A 14,624-nucleotide genomic window follows, 5' to 3' on the forward strand; every position below is an offset into this window, starting at 1 on the left:
GTAGATTTGGAGCCAAGAGTATAAATCTTGACGTTCCAACCCATTTTTAAATTTTATTTATATTTTTTTAGACCTTTTTATTCAGCACTTTAATTAATAAAATACTTTGGTTTCCACCCAAAACCCCCATGTAATGATAGTGCATTGACATGACAACTAATGTACTAAACATACAATACATTTTATTTACTGTATATGGGCACTTGACAAAAGAAATTTAAGAGACAGGGACTCTCTACATGTAAACATGGCACACTTTGGCTTTGTCACTCTGGGACTGTCATCATCACACTGGCCTTTATTTCTCCTAAGAGCCAAAGCTGCCTCTTGACTCAACTTGTATTAACCAATCAGACCTCTTGGCACTTCATGTAATAAACAGCTGAAATCTGAGACATGTGTACAGTCTCTGGTGAGTGAGACTCTGACCTAAAATTTTGTTTTGAGCTGTGGGTATTCATAACACTCTTCTCTTTGTAGCTTTGAATAGACCTTTGTGTACCACTCTAAAAAAGTCTATAATAAGCCCCATAGTGTGGATTTGCATTTATCTTTGTTGTAAAGAGAATGTGTAAAACACTGTATAACAATAACAGAATGGTCATAGTTTGTATGAAAGATATTCATTAAATACTTGATAAATATAATTTCTCAGTCAAACTATCTTTTATTTCTTTTTTTTTTTCTGAATTTTTAATAGATTTGGTTTATTTGCCTGTTTTATGAACATGGTAAAATGATGCTTGTCAGTTTGATGTGTGACAGCATTGCTTTTTTTTTTTTTTAACCACACCTATTCTGGGTTGTAGTCTAAAGTGCTTTGAGAAGTGAGACTAGAAAAGTGCTATATAATTGCTGGTCTATTTCTAGAATAGTGTTAATTATAAAGCTCTGGTGTGAGAAACCTGAAACAAACACTAGAAAGGACTCCATTAACAAAACAGGTCTCTGAACAACAAGTGATTTTTTTTTTTTTTTTTTTTTTTTGCTTGCTTGTTGTACTCTGACATTTTCACTGCTTAACTAGTAGCATGTGAAGGCCATTACACTGGGCAGCGTCTTCTTGTGCTGGCTTCAGATGTTGCCACCTCCTGCCTATCACAACTCATGCCTTGGTTTACCTGAAATAACTTGAAACATTTAAATAGACTCAATTATACTTGAAGTGCCAGCTCCTTACCACCACTTGTCTGTTGTCAGGCCGAGCCACTGATGCTGTTACAGACGGACTGCAGAAAAACGCTGGGTGGCTCATCTGCGATAAACACCAGAAACGGGCCTGTCTTTAGTCCCCCTTCCCCTGCTAACAACTGCACAAATTCCTCTCCTGCCTATTGAGATGAGAGGTCTTGCAGGAAACGGTGAAGGGAAGCTGTTGTCAGTAGATCCATTTACTGTCTCAGATGCACTACAAGTGCTTCCTCTATAATACCTCCAACAGGATAAGAGGGATGCAGTGAATAGCACTTTATACAAGCCAGATTGTTGGTGATGTTTCAGATTTAGCAGAGAATAGAAAACGTGTAATGCATTATGTTTCCCCAGTTCCTGAGCTAGACTATGTTGTATATTTACTGCAGGAGATGCTATTTATGTTACTACTTCTTTGTAAATTGTTCAGCGTAGTTTTTAAAAAATCCAGTACTGTGTTTTGGACAGGGTAGCAGACGGTTAAGAGGAGATAAAGTGAAAGGCTGAATTTCCAATTTATTATTATTTTCAGCTACAGTGAAGTGCGCAACTTTATGTTGTCATTCAGTTGAATGAGAAGCTGTCGTACCTTCATCCTGCCGTCCAAGTATGGTGGCAGTTCTGTGCTGTAATAAAACTTTCAATCATCTCTGTGTGCTTTACAGCCCCTTAGAGTTTCTTCAGTTGCTGGCTGCACGGCTTCAAGCGTCGTCCTTTTGATCCTCTTTAATCTGCGGAAGTTTGTCAGCATCTAAAAGACTTTCTCATAACCTTGTCTTTAAAACCAGTCTGACAGTGAAATCAAACCAGCACAGATACAACAATCATTTCAGTCACATACTTCTGTTGAGTCAACCAGCTGATACAATATGCCTGATGTATGAAATAAAATGTTTTCCATGACGTCTCCCATTTACTGTCAGTGAATGTCTTCTTATAGTCAGTTTGTTGCCTCACTTTGACTTTCAGACTGTTGTCACATTAGATGGTGGCGTTACTTTAAAAAGATGCCCGAATTTGCAACGTTTATGCTATTTGCTAAGTTAAGTCACATATGCATGTGTGTGACACTCGCAGCTCACTTGTTCTCTGTTTATACTCTAAGGCACTGTCACAATCTAACACCATCTTCAGCTGTGAGTCAAGAATCACTCAGCACTGTGTGTGGGAGAGATGGAGGAAGAGGACTTTGAATAACTATGAATATATGCGTGAATACGAACCCAGCCTTAAAGCTGCTTTCATACTTTGCACATGTTATGGTGATTTGTGGATTTACCCTTTTCAGCACACTGACTGGCAGTAGATCAATGTCCAGCCCATTCATGCATAACTTACTCTATGTCACTGTGGCTGTGCGTGAGCAAGCACAGGGCACTAGCCACCGAATTTCCTCAGCCTATCAGGTCGGCTTTTTTAAACGACTTCTGACAAACTCACTTTTATTGGCTAGCTTTCTCTTAATCCTTTCCCCATCCTTGGTTTACATCTATTTGTGTATGTGGAAGTGCGTATGCAGGAATGATGTTGGGATATGTATACTTATGTGTTACTTTAATCAAATTGTGAAACACTTTGAAACTCTGTTTTGAAAAGTGCGATACAAAGTTATTACTAATATTAGTTACGGACGTCCTACAAAACAATGAAAAGAGATGTGTGTGTATATATTAAAAATCCAGTGCTTCTTCTGCATTGGCTTAAGATTTCTGTCATATGACTTAAGATAGGCTTTTAGCCTTTTCAGTTGTTTTATCATGTACCCGCCTTATAGCTAAACAATTGTAGGTCAGCATTTATAAGTACATACGAGGTGGCCAGTATCAAAGACAGATTTATTTCTGAGCTCAATTGTGTACTTGCATGCTAAAGAAAGAAATCTGTGACCCTGGAAGAAATTCTCACCTCTGTCTCACTTAAATAGCACGTTTCCCCTCACAGCTGGCTGTGATGCAAGGTAAATGTCTATTAGCTGATCATCTATCTGTCACATGCACCAAATATTTTCCATGGAGTGCTGCGCGTGAAACAGGCTGTGTGAAATATGTATTCATTGTTTCATTTATGTTTACAAGTTAAAGCCACATCCATTATTGTATGTTTTGATTTATGTGGAACACATAAACGCACACTGATTATATCTAAAAGCTCAATTTCTCCACTTAGTTGACCTTTCTGTGCTCTATCTTACATTCTTTCATTCTCTTCTGGCCTTTCTCATTTCTCTTTCACTTCCTTTTTGCTTTGTTTTTCTAACCATGTTTTGGGCCAAGAAGTAAACCATATTTAATGGGGAGGGGCTAAGGGAGGCCCGAGGACAATTTAGGAGACACAGACGGAGACGTTGACTCCGAGGGAACAAGTTCTGTGTGAAATGGTTGGAGGAATTCAGAAAGGAGAAGGAGAGATGACAGAATATAGGGCTGGGGAGTCTCCACCCTCCTTTCTCTCTTTCAGTCATCCCACTCCCCTTCTTGGCCGGCCTTATTTGGTCATGTTACTGCAACTAGAGCTGAAGAAGAGAGAGAATGGAGAAAGGATGGACACATTGCTCCTTTTTTCTCCTCTTTTCATCCTCTTAGAAAAGAAAGCTGTGGTTTGATGAGAGGTGAAGTCAGAGGAAAGCCAGGACTCGCAGGGAGGAGTCACTGTCGAATTGTAGTTGAACTCAGCAGGGAAAGCGGCTATAACTCTGCAGCGAAATGCTTTATCAGTACTCATCCTGTGGAAGTCTCTGAGGGATTCAACTGAAGTTGCTGTAGAGCTTGTTACAAAAGAGGAAGTCTCCCAGGATAGAAGAGGAACTCTGTTAAAACTGCATCCACATGCAAATGAAAAAAACACTAGTTTCCCTGCAGACCGGTTTTTGCAGTATCTATGCAAATAAGCAGCAAAATCAGAGACTCCTGATGACAGCTGCAAATCATCGTTGCTACAGTTACAACTTGTTGTGTTGCTGGATCACATTGCAGACACATAGGTGTGTGTGTGTGTGTGGTAGTCCAACCACAGCTTATAACCATACATTACTATGATCATACATCTGGTAAGCACACATAACAAACACATGCTGTGTTGTCTGTGATGACTGCTCCGTGAAGCAGACAAAGACCTTTGATCTTCATGCAGGCAAATTATTAATGCTTTTGAAGTGCAGGAACACACATGTGTGAATTTTTTTTCTGGAGAACTGAAAGAATAATGTGTGCTTAAATGTTGTGGTTATTTAATATTTGAGCACATAACTTAAAATGGCAAAAAAGTCTAATTTATTTAGGTGAGTGTCTTTAATAATTTTTACTGTGGTGTTTTTGCTGTTCACGCTGTTGGTTTGTGTGTGAGCTGTGGCTGTTACCCATCTTCCACACAGCACCAACCTTCCCAGGCTTTACTCCCAGTAGATGAATATATTTTGTACACATTGTTTGATTTTTAACTAATTTACCATTGTCAGCTGTAATAAGTGTGGTATACAACCAAAACCATTTTTGAGAATTTGCTCCGATTTCAACTGGTTTGAGAACTGAACATTATGTAGCGTCTGATGTGGACGGATTCTGACTACAGCAGGTCACATATCCACTAACATCAGTGAACCCAGCTTTCATGGCTGGGTAAGGATCCACCAGTTTGTGAAATGAAAAGACTTGGAGATGTACGAACAGTCATTAGCCATAAAGGGAAAATAGAATCATGTGTAATCTTTTTACTTTTTCTGTTCTTCTGTTTCTTCTTTTTTCAAAATTGTTACACAAATTATTTGCATTGGACTCAGAGGTATATTTTCCATCTGTATTAAATGGAGGAGAAGAGAAGGAGTGACTGGAGAAGACAAATGTGGACAGAAACAGACGGAGCAAATTGTGACCATTTTCTCTCTTTATAACCATCTGGACTGATCGTTTTTTGCCTTTTTTCAAAGTTATATGAACATATGCATATTTAGTAAATATGTCGATTTAGCCCTGGGTGACCAATTTATTTTTCTTTCCTGGGTTTTATTTTAGTTTTAATGTTAGTTATTAAAAACAGATTTTAAAAATAATTATATATTTATTTAATTTACATAATTGAATTGTTTCTAGACTGTGCACCAGCATGATGTCATTAGAAATCATGTGATTAAATGATATTTAATGTGATTAAATGATACACACATATATCTCTTTTTGAGTGTGTGTGCATGTTTACATGTTTTTGGATCCAGTTTTTCAGCTAAAGCCAGTGATTTCTATCTCTGTGCAGACTGTCTGTTTAGACTGTGTCCCATGAACCGCTACTCAGCCCAGAAGCAGTTCTGGAAAGCGGCGAAACCTGGAGGGAACACAGAGTCAGTGCTGCTTAACAAGTTGCATGTAAGTGAAGTGAACCTCCCAGCAGGTACTACAGACCACTGCAGTTAACACCCATGTTCCCAAAAGCTCCCAAGATAAACATTAAAGAAAGAGTCAGATTTTTTTTTTTTTGTTATTTTAACTTTTTGGGTTTAAATGGTCTTGATGAAGTCTAGACTTTGTAGACGCTGAATTAAAAAACAGCATAGTGAGTGTATCACTCTATCGATTGTGTGCACTCTGTGTCACAGTTTCAGGTGGGTTTTTAAAGGTTTTGCAGGTATTTTATAAAGTAGAAGTCCTTTTATAGACTTTTCTGACATTTCCCTACTACTGTCCTATCTTTCCACCCTCTACATTTTCCTTTCCCTTTTTCTGCTGCAATACATTACCATTTAAAGCAATCTGCAATCTGACTACACAGTCATAAACTGGAAGATTGCGATCGTGCCTGCGTTTCCATGGAAATGTGAGCCTGAGCTTTAACTAAAAGTCTCTGCTGCGTATATTTTTGACTAAGAACTTTGTTAATAATGTGGTGCCTTGTTAATGGCTAACCAACATGATTGCATCTTTTGGAATTACTGTGTAAGAGTGTTGGCAGTGATTTATGTTGCAATAGCTGTTAGATACGGTTTTGTTTTGTTTTTTTTCTCTCTCATCTCTCTTTTGTATCTCAGAGTGCGGCTGACTTGGAGAAGAAGCAGAATGACTCTGAAAACAAAAAGCTTCTTGGAACAGTGATTCAGTATGGAAATGTCATTCAGGTGTGTCTCTGGGAAATAGCTGTTTACAAGCTGGTCACACAAACTTTGATGTAACTAACACCTAGTTTGCATTCAACTGACATTAGTCATCACTGGCAGAAATAAACTGATTAAATAGAAATTATAAAGACAAGCAGACATTTCATAGAATTTCTTAGGATTCCTATTTTAATATACTGGGTATATGTTACATTGTGCTGACATGTGTCAACTCACTTATATTTATTCCACATGTGATTTTGTGTACACACTATTTTTCTCTCTCTGTTTTTTCATGTTTGTTAAATATATGTAACAGTCTTCCAAGGGGTGCCTCACACCTATAAGAGTTCACTTGTTATTGGAGAATATTAAAGGCACATTTTTCAAGATTTTTCCTTTTTTATGTTTCAAATACATATTTTTGATGTTTTCCAAAAAGGAATATAAGAAAAACACACAATATTTTCTTATTTCTGTCATTCTATATTTTTCTGCTACATGCTTTAAATTATATCACGTGCACTAGTTTTACAGGAACAGGTCATATGATCATATATAGTGCTGCCATTTTTCACTAATTTCTAGAAATCTTATACAAACAACACCAATCTTTAGCATAACTATTCAACCACATAAGGTGTGAGTTTCATCATCTTGCCAATGTTAGTTTCAGTGTTATGACCATTGGTTTAGGAGGATATAAAAGTGGGGGAAAAAACAAAATTTCCTGAATTCCAGAAGAACACTGAAGTTTGAAAAATTCCAGGCCTCTGCTGATTAGTCAGATGCAATTATATCGTTATCAGTCACGCAGCCTGATCTTTGCTGATTGCCTGGGAGAAATCCATGTGGTTCTTCAGGCTGGCAGGCCTGTAAGGCCAGTTTTGATGTCCAACTGAAGTTACCAAATATGGTTATTTGCCTTATAAATGGAAATAGTAGGTTAATAAGATTTAAGTTAGTATTAAAAGTGTTTTTAAAAGTATTTAAGTGCAAGCTTGCTAAAGGTAGGTATTATGGCTAAGTGCAATTAAACTTAAAAAACTGCTGAAGTTTGGTTAAAAAACAAACTACAGTATTGTTTTGCAATACCCCTAAACTGAAATTCATGCTGCACACTAATGAAACTAAACTGAAGTGACCTTAAAAAATATCCTTAACAAAAGATACTGGAAACAAACAAATTAATGACAAATAATCTCTCCATTTCATATCATATATAAACTTTATTATATAAACATCAGACACTATTAGGAGTGCCTTGATCACAGGCTGATGTCCATCAAACACACTTCCCTTCTCACACCAGATTTCAGCCTCTGATTTGTCTGCCATGAATTTAATTCATTTCATTTGTTTAATGTAATTCTGCTCAGCTCCTCCACCTGAAGAGCAACAAATATCTGACCGTGAACAAACGACTGCCGGCACTGCTGGAGAAAAATGCCATGAGGGTGATGCTGGACACTGCTGGAAATGAGGGTTCCTGGTTCTACATACAGCCCTTCTACAAACTTCGCTCCATTGGGGACAGTGTGAGTCATTGTGTAGATAAGAGTGTGTTGCCACTATACCGTATGTAATTCAGTGTAAGGCAAAGCAAACAACTGAACTGTGTCTGGGAGGTTTTTTTTAATCCTGTATTTTTAAGACATCCCTTTAGAATGACGTGACTAATGTGCAGTAGTATATTAGTATGGTGTGAGTAGGAGATATTAAACTACAAGTACTTAATATTATTTTCATAGCCATCAGTTCTAAGCAAAATATTCACCTTCTTAATTGTAAGTTTTCATTTTTCCATTTTAAACTTTCAGCCAGATTTATGGTATGTTTGTAAGACGTCGGTTATACAGGTCTGCAGGGAAGATAAAACAGGCATTATCTACATTTTTTTAAATGATAGAACTCATACTAATATTAATTATTTGAAAGATTAACTCGTAATGATATATTATACATGGGGCCTTTAAGAGGCAGGTTGCCTTTGCCCTCCTTAGCCTTACTCTTGGGCATCTGTTTGATCACATCCCTGAACAGAATTCAGCTCGCGCCCACTTTCTCTGATCACAAAGCTGTTTTTGGCAACAGCTCTTCTGTCCTACGGCAGGAAGTAGTAGGCTGCTGTCCAAGGACAAAATGAACTACAGTGGAGTCCAGGCTTCCCTGTTAAGCTCCTCTCAAATTAGTTATTTATTTATTTATTTATTTATTTATTTATTTATTTATTGTCATTGTCAAGAACAATGAAATTGCGTTTGGGGCTTCCATACAACCCAAAAAAAAAAAAAGAAGAGTTATGGCATGAAGCCTAAGCAGCAGGTCAAGAACAAAAAGATAATTGGAGTCACTCTCAACCTGCTGAGAATAGACAGTGCAGTGGCATATAAATGGATGGTGATACTCTCTGACCATTGCCTGTGTGCATGTCATTGGCAGATGTTTTTTAACTAAGTCGTTTGACACAGTTTACTATAGATTGACTCAATTTAACCTCCTTAAAGTCAAAGAATCACAAATTTTACAAAGCAGCCAGAGCATGTACAGTTATGGAAGTACCAAGAATCAAATGAAAGTCGAGGGATGTCAATAAAATTTAAAACGTCACAGAATTTGAAAATATATATTTTTTAAAGCTGTAAAAGATAAAAGAAATAAAACAATGAATCTGCACAACTATAGTTAAGACAGCGGAAGAAGTAAGACTATTATTTTTTTTGTTAATGTTTTCTTTTTTTTTTCTTTGTTTTAATGGCAGGTGGTGATCGGGGACAAAGTGGTCCTGAACCCAGTGAATGCTGGTCAGCCGCTTCATGCCAGCACACACCAGCTCGTGGATAATCCAGGATGCAATGAGGTATGATTAGCGCTTTTTCCGGCTTGGCTGACAGCTGACTGTTGTTAAACTGCAGGCTTCTTCTGGTGTCCTCCTTAGATTGAGCGCAATCAAACAAAAGGCTAAAACTAACAATACGTTAGGAGAGTTGTCCTGTTTTTCTGCTCTGTGTTACTAAGCAACATTGTTTTCATTAATTTATCAAAGGGCATTAAGTAGAAACACAAAAAGATTAAGAAATAAGTGCTTTTATTTTTCTTCTTTTTGAAAAGCAAACGCAAAAACTTTTGTATCTCATTGATGACTGATGACTGCAAGTGGTTTAAACATAAAGTGAAAACATAAATCTTGGATGTTAATGGCATCAAACAGACTCCAACGGAGGAACCAGAGGAATAAAGTTCAGTTCTGTGTTTGATATGTTGTATTAGTTAGTTTCATATTTACAGTAGTATGTTTACTAGACAGTTAAAATAGGTTTTTAAATATCAGTTTCTTTGGCGTTGACTTAGCGACATGTGTAGATTATTAACTGAATTACAAGTACTGATTCTGGCAATATATGCCAACGTATGCACATTTAGATATTATCTTTAAATAAGAGTGGTCTCTGATCTAATCTCAAAATAAATGATTTTATGATGATTTTATGTTTTGTTTTTTTGATCTTTGGAGAATATGAGAAAACAAATGAAAGGTCTAGTGTCACTACATGATGCTACAACTCACATTCTTCTGATTGTTTATTTTTCAGGTGAATTCAGTCAACTGTAACACCAGCTGGAAGATCGTCTTGTTTATGAAATGGAGCGACAATCAGGATGCCATTCTTAAAGGGGTTTGTCTCACAGTAGAAACCAGCCTAGAAAAACTGTCTATGGCTTTTAGAAAATCATTGCATATGTGTTATAACCAGAGAGTAACGCGTTACTGTAATCAGATTACTTTTTTCCAAGTAATGAGTTAAGTAAGGGATTACAATTGCAAAAACGGTAATTCGATTACCGGTACTTTCCCGTAGGAACACTGCGTTACTAAAACCATGACTTTTTTTTTTGCGAGAACGTCTCATGACAGTGACGTAAGCGAGTGCGACGTTCATGACAACAGCTGTCTGCAGATCAACAGTGGATAATATATCGAGTACGGGAGAGAGTATCAGCGTTTAAAGCGTGGAAGTACTGACCTTACTTTAAGTTTGATTCCATAAAAAGTGACAAAAACATTAGTGTCCATTGTGCGTGGGAAGAAAACTTCTTTTTACAGCGAAAAAAACCCCTAAACTCCCAAGCAAGTACCGAGCGCGCAACGACGTAATGGGAAATTCACAGAGAAACTCGCGGCACTGACCGCCGCGGCACACCTGCACCAGGGTAAACCTCCGCCTACCCTACTCCTGCTTTACAGGTGAAAATAGAGCAACAGGACCGCTAGTCTTTGATTTTATTTATTTTCTGCTGTGTTTTACTTGCATCTATTTGAAAGAGTGAGTGTAAACACACACAAAAAAAATTACAGTGGGGCAAAAAAGTATTTAGTCAGCCACCGATTGTGCAAGTTCCCCCACTTAAAATGATGACAGAGGTCAGTAATTTGCACCAGAGGTACACTTCAACTGTGAGAGACAGAATGTGAAAAAAAAATCCATGAATTCACATGGTAGGATTTGTAAAGAATTTATTCGTAAATTAGGGTGGAAAATAAGTATTTGGTCACCTCAAACAAGGAAAATCTCTGGCTCTCACAGACCTGTAACGTCTTCTGTAAGAAGCTTTTCTGTCCCCCACTCGTTACCTGTATGAATGGCACCTGTTTGAACTCATCATCTGTATAAAAGACACCTGTCCACAGCCTCAAACAGTCAGACTCCAAACTCCGCCATGGCCAAGACCAAAGAGCTTTCGAAGGACACCAGGAAAAGTCTTGTAGACCTGCACCAGACTGGGAAGACTGAATCTACAATAGGCAAGCAGCTTGGTGTGAAAAAATCAACTGTGGGAGCAATCATCAGAAAATGGAAGACATACAAGACCACTGATAATCTCCCTCGATCTGGGGCTCCACGCAAGATCTCATCCCGTGGGGTCAAAATGATCATGAGAACGGTGAGCAAAGATCCCAGAACCACACGGGGGGACCTGGTGAATGACCTGCAGAGAGCTGGGACCAAAGTAACAAAGGTCACCATCAGTAACACACTACAACGGCAGGGAATCAAATCCCGCAGTGCCAGACGTGTTCCGCTGCTGAAGCCAGTGCATGTCCAGGCCCGTCTGAAGTTTGCCAGAGAGCACATGGATGATACAGCAGAGGATTGGGAGAATGTCATGTGGTCAGATGAAACCAAAGTAGAACTTTTTGGTATAAACTCAACTCGTCGTGTTTGGAGGAAGAAGAATACTGAGTTGCATCCCAAGAACACCATACCTACTGTGAAGCATGGGGGTGGAAACATCATGCTATGGGGCTGTTTTTCTGCCAAGGGGACAGGACGACTGATCCGTGTTAAGGACAGAATGAATGGGGCCATGTATCGTGAGATTTTGAGCCAAAACCTCCTTCCATCAGTGAGAACTTTGAAGATGAAACGAGGCTGGGTCTTCCAACATGACAATGATCCAAAACACACCGCCCGGGCAACAAAGGGGTGGCTCCGTAAGAAGCATTTGAAAGTCCTGGAGTGGCCTAGCCAGTCTCCAGACCTCAACCCCATAGAAAATCTGTGGCGGGAGTTGAAAGTCCGTGTTGCTCGGCGACAGCCCCAAAACATCACTGCTCTCGAGAAGATCTGCATGGAGGAATGGGCCAAAATACCAGCTACTGTGTGTGCAAACCTGGTAAAGACCTATAGTAAACGTTTGACCTCTGTTATTGCCAACAAAGGTTATGTTACAAAGTATTGAGTTGTATTTTTGTTATTGACCAAATACTTATTTTCCACCCTAATTTACGAATAAATTCTTTACAAATCCTACCATGTGAATTCATGGATTTTTCTTTCACATTCTGTCTCTCACAGTTGAAGTGTACCTCTGGTGCAAATTACTGACCTCTGTCATCATTTTAAGTGGGGGAACTTGCACAATCGGTGGCTGACTAAATACTTTTTTGCCCCACTGTATGTGCTGGAATGTGCAGAAAATAGGTTTAAATATTAAACAAATTTCTTCCAGTCATAGAATGTTGCATATAATTAAATTTTTGCTTGATGCATAAAGTTGATGCAAACTAGGTGTTAGTTACAAGTTAAAACAAGTTTTAAAAGAGACTTTTCCATTTGATTACATTTTGTATGATGCATTATGTAGAAAAAGTAGAATTGGGCTGAAAGATCTATCGCTTTATCACCTATTCAGGTTGTAAATCATGTTTTTAAAAAGTAACCAAGTAACTAAGTAATTAATTACTTTTGAAAATAAGTAATCAGTAAAGTAATGGGATTACTTTTGGGGGGAAGTAATCAGTAATTAGTTACTGATTACTTTTTTCAAGTAACTTGACCAACACTGGTTATAACATAACTGTATTTTAATATAACATGAATAGAATGACAGAAACAAACAAACCAAATAATACAACAGCATCTAAGTCAGTTCAGTCTGGCTTTATGGAAAACCTTTCAGACGCTATAAAATGCCAATATAACAAGAATTCAGTTAGTTGCATTCATAGTCTATATTTGACTGAAATAGTACAAAGACTACGAGTCCATACGTTTTTGGACAATGACAAATGTTTTGTAATGTTTCACATTACATCACGGAGGATTTTAAATCAAACAATCACGATATGATTAATATAAGTATTGTATTAACTCGTTAAGAATCACAGCTATGTTTCTATATGCTTTCCCACAGACTGACGAGCAGGTCCCTTCTTCCTCAATGACAAATGAAACAGATAAATTAGCTTGATTGAATTGCAAGTGTTCAGTTTCTATTTGGTAGTTTTTTATGCAAGCGGAGGAGGCGATCATGAAGCTAAAAAAAATCTAAATGAATTAATTACACTAATTAAATGAGTAATTTAACTATTTATAAAAAAAAAAAAAAAGCTTCCCATGGCAAATGATTATTTCAGTGTAATTCAGTTGGAGTTCACCACTCTGTGAAAGAGTGCGTGGGTAAATGGTTCAGTTATGATGGAATAACGTTTCTCACTAAAGAACTGAGGGTTTAAATCATCTACAGTGATGATGTGATATTAAAGAATTTATGAATGTAAAGAAAGTGGCCAGAAACCAATACTGAAGAGTCCTGCAGCAGCACTACGTTAACAGCTCTTCAAATTCAGTAGTGGAAATCGGTAAATCGGCTCAAGGACACAGGAAGTGAGAACCACAGCTGGTGAACCAAATTTGTTGCTAGATCCACAAATGCAATTTAAAATTCTACTGTCAACGGCAAAAGCACAGGTAACCTTGACCCAGAATTTCAGCCGTCTTCTCCGTTCACAGTACGTTTAGGTAAATTCAGAAAATGTCCTGTGGCCTCACTAATCGAAATGTTAACGTCTTTTGGAAGTCATGGAAGCTACAGGCTCAGAGACTGCCGGTTCCGGAGTGCAGAAAGATGTTTTATTTTATTGTAAAGCTATAAAGCTTGTTTTAGTAGGATTATATCAAACCACATTCTGCATATATACAACTGGAGCTTATGAAATCCTATTTATACTACCCAGATGCTTACAGTGTTAGCATTGTTAAAAGAAGTGGTGATGCAACACACCTCTCGCAGACCGCCACAGCTTTTTTTAAACATTTTGCTGGCATCAAATTCCATATAGGAATTTAATTTCCATCCGTCTGCCCATCTATCCAGTCATTTTTATCTGCTTGTCCAATTCAGGGCTGTAGAGTGTCTGGAGTCTGGAATATCTGGAATTTCTTCTTTGCTTTTTTTTGGTGCTGTTTTCCATTTCCTATAGAATTCAAATAATTTGCATCTTATTGCATCTCACAGTGTCCACTTTTTTGGAAACTGCTCTAACTAAAAGCTGTTGCATAAGGTTCCCTCACCAGAGTTGAGTGGGCTGGTTGCTTGTTTGCTTGTTTTTTTATATATATATATATACATTTTCCCAGTTGAGTATCATCAGTTTACAGAACATTTTAACAAATGTGTATTATCTCTTACAGAAACAGCTCTACATTAGGGGCTTTAACATCTAAAACAGCGTAGGCAACTAGGTCTGCCATGCGACCTCCATGAAATGAAATGTTTGGCAGCAGCCAGAAAATGTTTAATTATTTTTCTCTTATTCCTCATATACTGAACTAGTTGAAACTAGTCTCATTTCATACAAGTTTTGGTGGTTTTAAGATTAACCTGAGAAAAGTAACCTACATTTTTCTTCTCTCCAGGGTGATGTGGTACGACTGTTTCATGCAGAGCAAGAGAAATTCCTTACATGTGACGATCACAGAAAAAAGCAATATGTGTTTCTACGCACTACGGGACGACAGTCAGCTACCTCGGCAACCAGCAGCAAAGCCCTATGGGAGATAGAAGTGAG

General features: G+C 37.9%; 1 protein-coding gene across 2 annotated transcripts in view; it reads left to right on the forward strand.

Annotated features, from left to right (window-relative positions):
• The window catches only part of LOC147330540 (inositol 1,4,5-trisphosphate-gated calcium channel ITPR1-like), a 72,736-nt gene that overhangs the window by 8,068 nt on the left and 50,044 nt on the right, over window positions 1-14,624 (forward strand). For both annotated transcript variants that reach the window (XM_086292182.1, XM_086292183.1), the window contains exons 4-9: window positions 5,437-5,546; window positions 6,206-6,292; window positions 7,651-7,809; window positions 9,033-9,131; window positions 9,865-9,948; window positions 14,473-14,619. In XM_086292182.1, coding sequence (XP_086148308.1) covers window positions 5,437-5,546; window positions 6,206-6,292; window positions 7,651-7,809; window positions 9,033-9,131; window positions 9,865-9,948; window positions 14,473-14,619 — 686 coding nt within the window. The remainder of the gene's footprint in view (window positions 1-5,436; window positions 5,547-6,205; window positions 6,293-7,650; window positions 7,810-9,032; window positions 9,132-9,864; window positions 9,949-14,472; window positions 14,620-14,624) is intronic.

This window comes from Aulonocara sp. 'chitande type north' Nkhata Bay, linkage group LG5 (assembly GCF_057382095.1).
Source record: "Aulonocara sp. 'chitande type north' Nkhata Bay isolate Kocher_YH1m ecotype deep benthic linkage group LG5, A_spYH_male_GT1.1, whole genome shotgun sequence".
Lineage (NCBI taxonomy): Eukaryota > Metazoa > Chordata > Actinopteri > Cichliformes > Cichlidae > Aulonocara > Aulonocara sp. 'chitande type north' Nkhata Bay.